At 46.0% G+C, this 15,929-nt stretch overlaps 2 protein-coding genes across 2 annotated transcripts; one reads left to right on the top strand and one right to left on the bottom strand.

The window, feature by feature from the left end:
- Window positions 1–8,174: 8,174 nt before the first annotated feature.
- LOC311356689 (placenta-specific gene 8 protein-like) lies at window positions 8,175–9,354 on the bottom strand. The gene is made up of 5 exons (XM_084476498.1): window positions 9,223–9,354; window positions 9,013–9,107; window positions 8,801–8,925; window positions 8,465–8,579; window positions 8,175–8,276 (listed from the first exon to the last, which is right to left on the bottom strand). The coding sequence occupies exons 2-4, from the start codon at window positions 9,095–9,097 to the stop codon at window positions 8,475–8,477; spliced, it is 315 nt and encodes a 104-aa protein (XP_084332624.1). The 5' UTR covers window positions 9,098–9,107; window positions 9,223–9,354; the 3' UTR covers window positions 8,175–8,276; window positions 8,465–8,474.
- A 3,599-nt stretch (window positions 9,355–12,953) lies between these two features.
- On the top strand, window positions 12,954–14,486 carry fibinb (fin bud initiation factor b). Its single transcript, XM_084476108.1, has one exon. The coding sequence runs from the start codon at window positions 13,219–13,221 to the stop codon at window positions 13,834–13,836; it is 618 nt and encodes a 205-aa protein (XP_084332234.1). The 5' UTR covers window positions 12,954–13,218; the 3' UTR covers window positions 13,837–14,486.
- The last annotated feature ends 1,443 nt before the right edge of the window (window positions 14,487–15,929 follow it).

The following is a 15,929-nucleotide window of genomic DNA, read 5'->3' on the forward strand; positions in this document are numbered from 1 at the left end:
CACAGTGAGACAATCAAATACCAATCAATGGAATGACCAAACACACCCGACCAGACATGCAATATACAACAATATACAATATAGCAATACAACGTCCTCATCTAAAGGAGATATTAGTGAAGACACAGCGTCTGGATTACTGGACTGTTGATGCTTTAATCAGCTCTAAAGTACTTAGGCCTACAATCCATTGACGTATTATCATAAATGTTAAGATCTGTAATACTTCTTATTAATATAAAAAAAATAAGATGACAGGCATCTGCTGATAGAAAGTCTACTCATACGATATGTCAACGATAAGCTTGGGGGTTATAAATGTTCAACAATGAATCAGACGACAAACCTCCGTGTGTGTGTGTGTGTGTGTGTGTGTGTGTGTGTGTGTGTGTGTGTGTGTGTGTGTGTGTGTGTGTGTGTGTGTGTGTGTGTGCGTGCGTGTGTGTGACACACACGCACACACATATGCACACACTGCATTAGTGAGCGACATGCAATTAATGACAAATAAAAACATTTTAGCAGCTTTCAAACTGAACTCTCAAGGCAAGGCAGCTTAATGAGGGATTCGAGCTACTAACTAAAAGCGCACAATGCTTAGATAGGCACATTTTGCTACTCTAAAATCGAGCTTTTTATTATCCATAATTATTTCGTTTGAACCGCTTCGTACCACTAGGTGTCAGTATAGGACAATCTCCTGGCTCCCTCGCTCCTCAAATAGTCACTCACTTTCAAAAAACGTTTTTTCCAGAATCAATTTATTTCCACTAGGAAGTATCCATTGATTCATACCTACAGCTCTAAATATACCAATTAAAATGTCATTAAAATGACAATACCTACATTGATCTACATTGATGTTCCCACATGTACAGTACATTTGAGGTCAGCTATGCTTGCTGTAATAGTTTGTTTAGGAACACCTTGCTAGGCGCATGTGTGGGTGTGCACGTGTGTGTCTGCCTGTCTGTGTGTTTGTGTGTGTGTGTGTGTGTGTGTGTGTGTGTGTGTGTGTGTGTGTGTGTTTTTGCGGCAATCTTTGCATCTTTAGTGACTTTTTTGTGTTGCTTGGAAACAGCAGCGCGCAGACAGGAAGCATCATCCTATGCGGGCACCGGTTGCAACATCCAAGAACGCCCGACTGACAGAGACGGTAACTCACAGGAACCCCAAATACGGGCGTCAGACCTGCAGCCCACTGAAAGACTTTCATTACGATCCCAGTTCTAAAACCCCTCTTCTGACTGGTTTGTGCTCGTGAGACTGGTCCACGGGCAGAGCAGAGAGCTCTTCAGTGTTCCACACAGGATGTTCAACCCAGGATAAAATAGGTGATAGAGAAATACACAAGGACCACTCCGAAAAAACAAATTACTCAAATAGGACACCTCGTTTGAAGTGTGTTTTATTTCAGGTAGAATATCAGAGTGTCCAGACCCAGTGGACGGTGAGGAGGGTCCCTGTGACCCGGGCCTGAGTGGCTCCATGCGGCCACGCCCGCTGCACTCCACAGTGGTTCTGCTCCACAGTGGTTCTGTTCCACAGTGCTTCTGTTCCACAGTGGTTCTGGTTCTGCTCCACAGTGGTTCTGGTTCTGTACCGTGTTGCAGATGGCGTCTGCAGCCTCTGCCGAGCGGGGACATGTTATTAACATTCGGCAGCCGCCGCTCAGCTTCGCCCTGAGTGACTGATGGCACCCCCCCTACCCCCCCCCCCCCCCCCCCCCCCCCCCCAGATATATATACTGTTATATACTAAAGTTTACACCAGAGATATATACTGTTATATACTATAGTTTACACTAGATATATATACTGTTATATACTATAGTTTACACTAGAGATATATACTGTTATATACTATAGTTTACACCAGAGATATATACTGTTGTATACTATAGTTGATACCAGATATATATACTGTTATATACTATAGTTTACAGTGGAGACGTGTGACTGCCTGACCACTGCAGGGTACTGCTACTAAGTTAAAGAGTCTTCGTACCGCAGTATTAAATATACTTTGGACATAAAACGACAGAGAGGGTTAATAAATAGATAGGATAGACTCATAGGACAAGAGAGGTGAGTAGAAAGAAATTGAGTGGGGGAGAGAGAGATGGAGAGAGGGAGAGAGGTAGAGGGAGAGAGAGGGAGAGAGAGAGAGGTAGAAGGATAGGGAGAGAGAGAGAGAGAGAGGGAGAGAGAGGTAGAGGGAGAGAGAGGGAGAGAGAGGTAGAGGGAGAGAGAGAGAGGGAGAAAGAGAGAGTTAGAGGGAGAGAGAGGGAGAGGGAGAGAGAGAGAGAGGTAGAGGGAGAAAGAGCGCAAGAGAGAGGTAGAGAGAGGTAGAGGGAGAGAGAGGGAGAGAGAGAGGGAGATGGAGAGAGAGCAGCCTTCCACAGTGATGACATCACTTTCCATATGCTGATCCACTTCACAACAACACTCAGAGTCCATCGTATCTCCGCGGGAAAAGGAAAATCTGGACAGAAGAATCCAAACATTTATAAGTGAAATAATAACACATCACGTTGACGGTGCAGACAGGAACCCACAGGCCCAGGAACGGCACTCAGGGATCCAGTGACCTAGTTTAGTCTCCCCGCCGCTGTGTGAGCGTATCCAATCTGTCAGGAAACAGGCCAGCAGGTGACGACTGCCTGTGTGAGCTGTGAGTGAAACTTCATCAATTAGACACAAACACTCAGCAGAACAAGAGGTCTGAGTCTGCTCCCGCTGCAGAGCCAGAGGCCTGTTGGCGTGTTCTCTGAGTCTGAGGCGTGTCTGGCTGTTTTAGACGCGTGGCCCAGGGCGGCCATTGGTAGGTTGTCTTTTGTTTATGTGAGACGATCATTCTGATGTCACTTCACCTGTCCAGTCCTACCAGTCTCCCGCACCACTGAGGCATTTCTTTGAGAGAGGAATGATCCGAATGCTTGAGATGTTTGTGGCTGAATGACAGCTTGTGTTGTTCTTGGACAATGTCCACATTGTCTACAGTGAATGGCAGCACGTGACGGCGGTGTTATAGCAGGACGTGGCAGAGGTTCAAACCAACAACCTCAGTTACGATCTCCCTGTTACAGGACTGGGTCCAGTTCGCTGATGTCACTTGTACATAAACCTTTTATAAGTCTCACATCAATGCTCATGTGCCTCAGAGCTGTAGTGTGATGCACAGCCGTCACATCTGTGAGTTTGGCTCTTGGCTGGTGGCGTTTAGAACCTCATTAATAATTGATGACGGTGGCAAAATGGAATGCAGGGAGTAAAGTGCTCTTGGTTGACTTGTTGTCCTCAGGAAACAGGTAATGGCAAATTGTGAGGTTGTTATGTAATGGATATTAGGAGGCTAAGATGACAACATTAAACATGGCTGAGTTTACGAGCATCTTTGGAGTTAGGGTTATGATCATGCTGATCATGCTTGTGAATCTGCAGATGATTCACATGCTCCCTGCTTGTTCAGTGTTTGTTTTTCCCCTTTATAGGTAAAGTGATGTATGGCCGACATCTGAGGAACTTATGTTAAGGTCTTCTGTATGAAACCGTCACAATCACATTGTGAACGTGGACAACACCAGTTTAGCACAACTAAACTGAGGACTATTAAGAGTGATCCCATTTTTACCAAATCAATATATTGGAGTGTGGACAGCCAAGAGCATCCATATGAGCTAAACTTTGCAGACTCTCAGAGTAGTCAGCCATTATAATTATGCAAGTATGTTTTGTTTCACAATCCTTCTGTAAATCACCCACTTTGGATCCAGCCATGAGAAAGGAAAATCCTAGCCACAGATCTGGGAACCTCGACGACCAAACCCACAGATAACATACGGCCAAGAGTAAAACATTGCATCAAAGTTACCGTCACAAAGATAATTCATAACTCATCTTCTTAAGCTGACACTAATAGCGGTTCATTTCTGCAAGCCAGATTTCCACTGTCCTCGAGGCCTCGTGTGGACGGAGACTCTGAGGCAGTACTGGTCTCTTCATAGCGCAGACGAACTCTCCGTCGCCTTCAGGTACAGAACGGCCCTTCAGGGCACTGGTGGAGGACGGACGGTGCGGACAGGGCCGCTCCTGTGGCCGGGCCCCCGGGGCAGAACATAAACACAGCCACTGCCACCATTCATACAGCGGGGGCCGAGGCCAGGCATTACCGCACTGTCTCAGCCCTCGGGCCAAGCACCACAGGAACTGCTTACAGCGCACGGAAAGCATGTGCACACACGGCTATAATAAGCAGCCCGTGCCCGGCGCCTGAGAGCAGCTCTGCAACACGTCGGTAGATTTAACAAGGTCCGGGATACAGATCCCTGTGTCCCTGCATACAGATGTGTCCCTCTATACAGATGTGTCCCTGCATACAGATGTGTCCCTCTATACAGATGTGTCCCTCTATACAGATGTCCCTCTATACAGATGTGTCCCTGCATACAGATGTGTCCCTCTATACATGTGTCCCTCTATACAGATGTGTCCAGGATACAGATGTGTCCCTCTATACAGATGTGTCCCTCTATACAGATGTGTCCCTCTATACAGATGTGCCCTGGGCTGACACAGGGCTTCTAAAGTAGAGCGGTGTGATGTGCTCATCTCTTAGTGCTAGCCACCAGAGAGGGAGGGAATGTGCTCCCTCCTTACTGACACTAAGTATGGTGAGGTCTTCATTCAGCGGTCTGCTGTGTTAAACACAGCAACACAAAAACAGAACAGGACAGAGAACACAGACAGAGTAAACGGCCTGGCCCAAATTGCACATTGCATTATTTGTTTGGATGTCCTTTCAGTTGTTGTAAACAACAACCCGTTGTTTGGTTGTAGCTTTCTCATAAAGCATCTGTTTCATTCCCCCCCCTCCCCCCCCCTTCTCCCAGGGCTGATAGACGCTGGGGGTCCAGCTTTATAGGCCCCCCCCAACCCCCCCCGTGACCTCCAGCTAAGTGCTCTGGGTAATTACAGGGCGCTGCTCCCTGCTGGTCACAACATATGTTCGTTAAAGGACAGCTGTGAGTCCTGCAGAGTCCTCACTACCTGCACCCCCCCCCCCAGCCTGCGTCTCTCTCTCTCTCTGCTGTTTATTAATCTGGTATTTTATACTTGGAAAAGATGAGTTTTCCGAGTCAAGGGCAAAACGATTCAGGGCAGAGGAGTCTGTCTGTGCCTGATTGATTTTGGGCCTCTCTTGATATTTATGAGTCTAGTCTTTTCACCAAGAAGAGTCACTCTGCAAGTCTAATGCATTATTTGATGTATTCTATACCAACATGAAAATATGTCATCTCATGGAAGTTTTGGGGTAATAAAAACTCTTTATGGCACAACATCCCCACTGGATCTATGAGCTACAAGAAGCTAGCTCATGGTTTTCAGTTTGGACGAAGCAAACATGTGAGTAAACAAGTACTGGTCAAGAAGCTAAGAAATACTTTTTATATGTTTATTTTGTGATGTATTTCGGTAAAGTTTTGGAGCAGGATATATAATTAAATAGCCCAAAATAAAGCCTTTCACAGTTGCATGTTGTTGTTGAGACCAAACCTGGTGTTTTGCTGTTATTGGCTGGACCTGGTGATGTTAGCCCTGGTAGGTGGTGTTAGCCCTGGTAGGTGGTGTTAGCCCTGGTGGGTGATGTTAGCCCTGGTGTTAGCCCTGGAAGGTGATGTTAGCCCTGGTGGGTGATGTTAGCCCTGGTGGGTGATGTTAGCCCTGGTGTTAGCCCTGGTAGGTGGTGTTAGCCCTGGTAGGTGATGTTAGCCCTGGTAGGTGGTGTTAGCCCTGGTAGGTGATGTTAGCCCTGGTAGGTGGTGTTAGCCCTGGTACGTGATGTTAGCTCTGGTAGGTGGTGTTAGCCCTGGTAGGTGATATTAGCCCTGGTAGGTGGTGTTAGCCCTGGTAGGTGATATTAGCCCTGGTAGGTGGTGTTAGCCCTGGTAGGTGATGTTAGCCCTGGTAGGTGGTGTTAGCCCTGGTACGTGATGTTAGCTCTGGTAGGTGGTGTTAGCCCTGGTAGGTGATATTAGCCCTGGTAGGTGGTGTTAGCTCTGGTAGGTGATGTCCCTTGCTTTATTTTACAATGTCGACCAGCAGGAACGTCCCCACCTCAGACTGAGAGGGACTTCAGTTGTGTCGCTCACGGTGAAAAGCAGGTGAAGGAGTGCATGGCTAGCGGAGCTCCAGTTGGGATTTAACGCACAAGGTACGGGTTTAACTAGCTTTAACTAGTTTAACTAGCTTCTGATGAGTCTAAGACGGTGAAACTACTGCAGACACGAGTGCTTGTTGACACATTTACAACAGTGGTGTAAAATGGAATTGCACTCAGACACTGTAGAGGAGCCTACAATTCAGATTCTTACATGTTGCTGCTTTGACTGTTCTTGTGCCGAGAGGGAACATAGATTAGTGTGAGTCCCTCCCAGGTCCGTCTGACTGTGACCGACTCTCTGTATGGCTCCCATCCATTCACCCCTCACAGCCTGTCCAGCTGATTCACGGCCCTGGAATGGATCCGTCTGAACACATTCATCAGTGGATCCAGAATGGAAGTGCCTTGTTTTGGTCCTATTACTCACACATTCTTTTGACCATTGATCTCAGAGTGTGTGTGTGTGTGTGTGTGTGTGTGTGTGCGTGTGTGTGTATGTGTGTGATGGCTGTTAGCTGCTCAGCTACAGCCTAACCTAACCCTAACCCTAGCCCTAGCCCCTAACCCTAACCCTAATCCTAGCCCCTAACCCTAACCCGGTCACATGGACACAGCAGATCGCAGCCACACTCTACACGTCACTTGCTGTTCTGTTGGTTATTTGCTTCCAAGAAAAGCCATGTGAGAGATATACAAAGATATACAAAGTCACAGTCCAAACCTGTGACACTTCAAAAGAAAGGAGGCAGGTGCAATTCCCTGGGGACAATGGCCTCGCTCTAGGTGGAATGAGCTCTATTCACCAGGAATGTCACCTGGGGTTTGTTTTGAAACTCAAAGAAACACTTTCCTCCGCTTTCTTCTTGGGTTTTCAATATCCAAAGTAAACCCGTGTGCTGAACTCATTCTTCTACGTTTGGGGTTGTTATAATGTCCCCTGGGTCCTGGTGAGCCTAAGGCACCACAGCATGGGGCGCAACGGGGCCCTTTGTTGACATTCTGACTAAGAAGTCGATAACAATGGAACCAGTTCCTCTACAGTTTTGTCGCGGGAGGCTCACTGTCTCCTTGTCTCTCCGCTCGGCCACCAGAGACATGCCCTCTCTCCTCACCCCACCTCTTCATCAGGCTGCTGCCGTCATACTGTCGACCTTGTGTTCTCCATATGCTATATATTGATGTTATCGAAGACAAATATAGAAATGAGTGAATAACTTGGAGTCACACCCCAGCCCCCTGGCAGAGACCCCCTGTCGTTGAGAGGACTAAAAGGCTTTAGCTTCAGCCTGAATACCTCCAGGTATCAGCAGGTTGGAATGAATGCTCTAAAATTACTTTTCAATCCCACTGTGAGTCACTGGCTGCCAGTCATCAATCAGAATGTGAAACCAGTCTGTCTTGATCAACCATCATTTAACCTCCTCATTGTTTAAATTGAGGGCCGGGCCGCCGAGCCCAAGAATGAGGACCGCTAGAACAAACTACTCATCAATAATTTGTGAACAGGTAGATTTATTAATGTTGCATTTACACTTAATTAATTAATTAATTAATTAATTAACTTTGTTTGTAACAATATGAGCACAGTTTAACTAATATTTTAATTGTGAACAGTATGAAAGTACTGGCAGTAGCAAGGTCATAAAGTCAAGAAAGAGGTCAGTGTGCAGTTCCCTGTCGCCCATCATTGGAGGGCTGACGTCACGCCACCAGGTGTGGGCGGGATCAGCCACTACAAGCCCTTTGAAAAACTGCCTCTTCCTGTGTTTTAGTGACATCACAAGTGGGATTGATCACCTAGATGCATGACGGATAGATCAGCAACATTTGCCACAGTCCACTGGGTAGGCTGGGAGACCGATCTATCCAGCGTACATCTAGGTGGAAACGCCCCCTTGTGATGTCACTAAGCCACAGGGAAGGGCAGATCAAACAGCTTGTAGCGGCTGATCACACTCCCACCCGGTGGCGTGATGGCACCCCTTTAAAAACTAAAAATCACAGTTGATTAGAAAACAAAATACATTTTGAATTACTTGACATAATTATGAAAGCCTTCTCTTCTTCGCATGCAGTGAACATTGAAACTGAGGTCACCCATCACAACACAGCATCTAAAACACATTAAAACATTAATAAGAACATATTACCTTTAACGTAGAACTTGATTTTGGTTGAAGGAACTACATTCTAAAAATGTGTGTACATACTTTTATTTTATTGCTTTTATTTACTTTTATTGCTACTATATATATATATATATATATATATATATATATATGTAATTTATTGTAAAACTTACGCCAGTGGAATCAGAAGATGCCCTGGTCTTTCCTTGAGTCGATGTCCCTCTTCAGCTGGCAGATAGCACAGGCTCCACAGAACATATACGCACAGTGGTCTTTGTAAAGGGATCCCTGGAAACATGCAGTGGGTTAAAGAAGTGAACCCATGGATCAAATGTTAAGCATCTAGTGTCCATGTCAATGCACACGCGGCCCCCTCACCCCACGGCAGCCCTGTAACGCTGCTCCTCCTGGGGACCCCCTCACCCCACAGCAGCCCTGTAACGCTGCTCCTCCTGGGGACCCCCTCACCCCACAGCAGCCCTGTAACGCTGCTCCTCCTGGGGACTCACCCGGATGTTGTACTTGGTCCGGTACACGCCTCTGAGCGCCGGGCAGCAGCCACACAAGCAGCACTCGTCCATGTCGCTAGCGATGGAGCAGGCCAGGCAGGGGAAGCAGAACAGGCCGTAGCAGACTGCAACACAAGGGTGGAAGGATGAACTCAAACAACCCCACCACCTTGAATCTTCACCAAGTGATACGTGGTGCCATTAATCCGTACATGTGCTGCAGTCGCCACAGATGGCGTAGAGGCTGCTCTGGAAGTCAGAGGGGGCGAAGGCGGTTGGCTGTTTGGTCACCGGCATGATCACAGAACTGTCATTAAAAATACAAACCTCATTAACAATTGATCAATACTTTCTGAGAGAAATAAACCAAGATGGAAACAAATATGTGTAGTACTGAAAGGTAAATGGAACATCCATCTTACCGTAGTGAATGGATCCGTAGAGCTGTTGACGCCACTAGAGAGTATTGTCAATGGCCACTTTGGGACAACGGCACCACCTCATAGACTCACAGAGAGAGAGAGAGAGAGAGAGAGAGAGAGAGACGCCCTAATATGTCAGCTTTAAACCAGATGAGCAAGAATTCCAGCTTTGCAGTGATTGATGATCAAGAGGTTGGGCAACGCAGAAGAATGACCACCTGCTGGCTGAGCAACGTGAGGGCGGACGTGTTACAACATATTAACAACATATGACAGCAACATACAACCAGCACAAAAAACATAAAATCACGTCATACATTGACGTACGATTAAGTCGTTCCCCATCCAGTTTTCCAGGATTCTTGGCTGTTGTGTATTTCCTTTTGGATTCTTGTTAAAGAGTGAGCTGGCTATCAGTGTTTAGGACGTTCTGCCGGTACGCTGAGAGAGCTGTAGCAGCACAAACTGCTACGGTGGAACCAAGACTATGTTCACGGTACTTCTCTGTGACAGCCCAGAAGTACCACCTCTTCATCCTGCTGAGCTATGGTTCAGTGGGATGTACTGGATGATCACTCATCAATACCTGGTTCTGACCCAGTACTGCCCCTCAGTACCCAGGGCTCTGGGATCCATTAGTTCAGTGGGGTGGGATTTACCTTTATGGTTGTCCTTAGGCACCACCAGGGAATGAAAGGGTGAAGAGAGAAGTGTTTAAAGCATCTATAGAATCCCAGCAGGCCTAAAGGCTCTTATCGCTGCAGGTGTCTTAGGTGTGGGCCGTTCAGCTGAAGCCTTACCTAATGAGGCACCAGGGGAACCACTCTCGGACAAGATGCTGAGCTACTCCACATTGGGCTGGAGAGTTGTTTTATTCCGAGGGTCAATCCATGTAGCACCGATCTGTTTTGTTGTTTTTTTTATGGTGAAAGTGATGTCAGAGGAAAATACTATGAAAGTATCCAAGCAGGGGCAAAAGTCTCCAGGATTACGCGACCTGGGCATACCTTCAACCTCTGAAAGGTCCATGGTGCGTTAAATAAGTCAGGAGGGATCAAACAGGAACAAACACAGAGGTGAAGGTGGGAGTGATGGGGACCTGGACTTGTCCATAGCCACTGGCTGAATCTAAGTGTATATATCACGTATGATTTGTTCATGCTGAAAGGAAGATACTTGATACAATTACCTTTCAATATCTGATCAAAACATTCTTCACAATTGGCGAAGCATTTCCCTCCATCCTACGTCACCAAACACTTTATTCCACCTTCATAAACACGGATCCCTTTACAATGTCATGATGTGAGGGTGTGTCTAGAGCCAATTAAAACGCTATACTGCACACCCCAATTTATGAGAGGGTTTACACAGGTTGTTGTTGGAGTGGAGAATCGATTGACCAAGCATACACAGAAGGCCAGTTATTCACATATGATTTAAATGTAATGTTTTCAAAACCATGAGAACTTAACCAGCCAGTTGCCATGAGCAAGGCATTAATTAAACACAGCCAGTAGCAAAGGGATTTGCACAATTCTAATAAAAGAATAAATCAATATTTTTTGAATGGCCTATTACAAATAATGCATAGGTATATGCACAGTTAAGAAAGCTTAAAAAGGCTTAATAAAGCTTAACCCTAACCCTAACCCACATATATAAATAAATATATATGCAGGTGGTGTCATAACAGCATTCAGGAAGGCCATTTGGAAAGTGCAGTGAATTATGGCCCTGTTGGCTTTCATACTTAATTGCTCCACTGTTGCCTTCAGAGGACTGCTCAGGGAACTCTCTTCCCTGCTTCTTTGAAGAGCAGAAACCCACTCGTTCAACTCCTTTCTTTTCACGACTCATTACCCCATAGCAATCCAAGCCAATATTTTTTCCTAGCCCTGTTAAAAAAACATCCCCAAATAAAAATACTGAACAATTGGCTTCTACTGCGATGAGGGCATCGGTACACCAGACCAGACAGAGGCCGAGAAGAATAGAAGCCATTATCGTCACTTTGAGCATTCTTTAAAGAGTTTCACAATTAGAGCTGTTTGCAGCTGTGTTTTTATAGTAATAACTGTCCTTCTGAGGTCATTACTTGGCAGTACTATGAAGTTTGTATTGGGAGTATTAGGGAGTTTTATACCACTGATTTCTCAAATGTACTGATACAGGATTAACTTAACTTCTACCAAACTTTTACCAACCTCTCCCTTAAGATGCTGAGCTTATCTCAAGAAGGGTCCACTTCGTAGAGAGCTTCTCTGTTCTCACTCTACCAGGGAACTTTGATGTGGAACATTTGCATTAGATGATTCATTTCAGTATAATCACCATTATTATGCTGATTATGGCATGCTGGGAATTGGGTTTTGATGTGAATCCAAATATCTTTTGTGACTTGAAAGGTGACAGGGGGTTAATGATGAGGTTCAGTTTATTAGCATTAGAGTGGTTTAGCTCCCCATGTAGCCAATCAGGAGGAGCGCTGTTATATACTCAGGTTCAAACAAATCAGTTTGGGTTGTGGCAACATTGGCTCTGAACGACACTCATTTTCCACTTGAGATTTTCAATAGTTAAACTTGTTATCTATGGTTAAGTTTATTGTTTAAAAAATATTAAAAGAAAAAAAGTTTGGCAACTATTGACTGAACTTATCCAACATTATGGTGCTCAACAGTACATTTGCAATGGCTTCAACTTGTATTTTCCAGCAGTAAGAGTGCAGAGCTTTATTACCGCTGCAGTAATAACAGAGCAGCCTTGTCCTTCACATTAATAAATCCTGCTGAAGTGAGTTCTCTTTGGCTCCCCCCCCCCCCCGCCCCCGGTTGACGTGAGGCTGTAAACCACCTCCTCTTTCCCCCCAGATTCTGCCCAGCCATATGTTTCCATGTATCACGTACCAGTGATTCCATGGTTATTGCTCAGCACTACATCTCCACGACTCACCGGAGTTCACACACTTCTTCATTCAACATTCAAACAAGACCCAAAATAATATCACCCTGAATAAAGGAGATGGGAGATTGATATGGTTTAGCGGCCCGTCCAGTCTGATGTTCATGTTGAGCCTTATGAGTCCACCTGATCACTGTCCCCCTGGACGGTAGCAGGGCTCAGACACATGGTGAGGGAGAATGTCAAGAGGGTTCAAGCCTAAGTATGAACTAGTTATTTTGAGGGGAAGCACAAATAGACAGACAGACAGACAGACAGGCACACTTACTTTCCTACTGCTGCATTACTTACCACTGTTTAAAGTATTTCTTGGACAGATTCCTTCGGCTACATTCAATTTTCCTAATTGTCAGAAACAATGAATATATTATTTACTGAAACAATGTAATTGCAATGCAGACCAAAATAGTCAAATGTATGTATATCTAAAATGTGTAGATATATTAATACAAAAAACAATCAACAGATAGCAGAAAGACAAATGCTATGATATGTTATAGGCTTAAGGGGAAATGTGTTCTCTAGTGAGGAATGAGTTTCACGTCACTGGAAAAACAGTCCCTATCAAACAATGTAGGCCGATGAATTAATGCATTAACCCACAGAGGCCTGTTCGACACTGTAGTGATATTTGACACCAGACCCCTCTCCGAGGTGTCTCTGAGCCGGGGGAGTCCTCGGTGACGGAGGCTGTAACCTGAGCCGGGGGGTCGAACCCAAACAGCGCTCCACAAACCAGCGCTCCACAGACCAGATGTTGTGTTGGAAGTTCAGCGCTGAGCTCTTCGTCGAACCAGTAGTGGAGGTTTTACGGAAATAAGGAGTAACGGGCTTTAGGTCGGCGCTGGTTCAACCTCTACCAGGACTAGTTACACCCTGTGGACCTAAAAGCTCACCGGGACGCTGAAGCTTCTCCGACATGGTTTGGTTTTCCCCGGTGGGTTGAGTTAAGAAAGTCTGGTCCAGTCGTCTCTCGGTTGTGGACTCTGTTAAACCCAGGACTCGGTGTTCGGTGTTGGGTTCAGAGGCTCCATGGCGGTTCTCCTCCTGGTCCTGTGCGCCCTGACGCTCTCGGCCGGCGGGGCGTCGTACCGCGGGCCGCTGCACCCCGAGATGTCCAACGGGACCTTCCACCACTACTTCGTCCCGGACGGCGACTACGAGGAGAACGACGACCCGGAGAAGTGCCAGATGCTCTTCAAGATGACCGACGAGCGGAAGTGTGGGCTGGACGAGGACCACGACTCGGTGATCCGGGACGACTTCACCATCATCAAGCGGCAGATCGAGGACTCGGCCCGGGTCCTGGAGGGCATCGGGAAGAGCATCTCCTACGATCTGGACGGGGAGGACAGCTACGGGAAGTACCTGAGGAGGGAAACCACGCAGATCAACGAAGCCTTCACCAACTCTGAGAAGTCTCTGCTGGAGCTGGAGGTGAAGTTCAAGCAGAGCCAGGAGAACGAACTGAAGGCGGAGCACCGCATCCACGACGACTTCCTGGGCATGGTGGTCCACACCAGGGACGTCCTGAAGGACACCCTGGACCTCTCCCTGGGCCTGAAGGACAAACACGAGCTGCTGTCCCTCATCATCCGCAGCCACGGGACCCGGCTCAGCCGCCTGAAGAACGAGTACCTCAAGTTCTAGAGGAGTCTGTGGAGCAGGAGAAGAACGCGTACCTCAAGTTCTAGAGGAGTCTGTGGAGCAGGAGAAGAACGAGTACCTCAAGTTCTAAAGGAGGAGAAGAACGTCTTCCTCAAGTTTGAGGTTTGTGGAGCAGGAGAAGAACGAGGAGGTCGAGGAGAGGGGTGTCTCATCAGGGATGAACTGTACATTATCTGATTATTATATCTGATCATATAGATCAGTTTTAAACGAGGCCTTCAACCGGTCAGTAAACTGTTGGCCGTCAATGACAGGTGTCACTCACACGTCACTCAACATGGATGTTAGAGGATTACATGTTTACACTATTTACATTATGGTGGGCTGACTTGGCACAGTTGTTGACTGTTTCAATTCTAAATGCCTACATCTGAATAGATGATGTAATCTGTGTTATTGTTAATAATGTATTATTAAAGTTAATAAATACTGTGACTGCCGAATTCTTTTTTTTTATGAAAATAATTTGTATTTGTATTTTCTGTAATATGTCTGAAAATAGAGCATCCTATCTATTCGTGTCAAAGTATATTCAAATAATAATATTTGACTGATGAGACTGCAGGCAGCGCTCGTGGACTTCAGAGTCAAACTTATTGTAACACGTTAATAAATACTATATGTCTTCATAAATAAAGCCCTGTTTTAAACTCAAATGTCTGTGTGCATTAGGATGTTTTTATAAACTCTTCTAAGATCTGCTTGCAGGAGAACAATTAGGAGACTGTGAACATTGAATATCAACACATGATGTGGTTGAACGGTCCTCTCCGCGTTCAGAGAGGGTTTAAGCTTAACTATCAACTGGTTACTTTGAGAGGTAGTATTGTGGGAATAAAGACTCAGCGGAACTTATAACAATTATGGTCATATATTTGGGTAATAACGGTACAGTAACATACAACAAACAATAATCCATAAAACAAACAAACAGTGATCCAAGGCCTATCATACAATCATCAAGGCCTAGATGGGAGTCCTTCCTGTCTCTCCAGAGAGCCACAACCTGAGGTCCCCAGATGGGACATCAACCCGCGTCTCTCCAAGAGGTCCACGGGCCGAGGTCCCCAGATGGGACATCAACCCGCGTCTCTCCAAGAGGTCCACGGGCCGAGGTCCCCAGATGGGACATCAACCCGCGTCTCTCCAAGAGGTCCACGGGCCGAGGTCCCCAGATGGGACATCAACCCGCGTCTCTCCAAGAGGTCCACGGGCCGAGGTCCCCAGATGGGACATCAACCCGCGTCTCTCCAAGAGGTCCACGGGCCGAGGTCCCCTGGTTGGGAGTTCAACCCACGTCTCTCCATGAGAGCACGGGAATAAAGTCCCATGTTTTGAAAAAACATGAAAAAACACGACTTCTTATACTTCTGTCAGGATTATGAGCGCCGCTCTGTACCCCAATAAAACAAAGCCTTTGTTAACCAGAATGTATTAATTGGAGATCCTCAAGGTGTCATAAAGCGGGGAACGCGGCCACCCCGTCCCTCCTCCCAGACACACACACACACACACACACACACACACACACACACACACACACACACACACACACACACACACACACACACACACACACACACACACACACACACACACACACACACACAGGGTCTCTCTATAAGTAGATAGAAATAAAGACTTCTAAAGAGAAGTTTGTGTACCGAGCTGGGTGGAGTTTGTATCCAGGGTGGATGTAATAGTAACCAGTCAGGTTATATATAACCTGACTGGTTACTATTACATCCACCCTGGATACAAACTCCACCCAGAATAGTTTTTGGTAACAGGCCTATGGTTCTATTTTGGCAAAGGTAACTTTTAAAGAACTATCAATAATATATAAAGCACACGGTAGGCCTACATCGATTAAATCATGTAGACTTAACCCTAACAACATCTCGTCTTGTCTATGGCCTGTATAATATATGTATGAACATAGTATGTGCACACACACACACACACACACACACACACACACTACTATACATCGTATAATATATAGAGAGAGTTAAAATAGAATATATAGATTTATAATAGTTATATAGTCATAATAGCATATATAGTTATAGAGT

The sequence above is a fragment of the Micromesistius poutassou genome, assembly GCF_964030765.1.
Source record: "Micromesistius poutassou genome assembly, chromosome: 12".
NCBI lineage: Eukaryota > Metazoa > Chordata > Actinopteri > Gadiformes > Gadidae > Micromesistius > Micromesistius poutassou.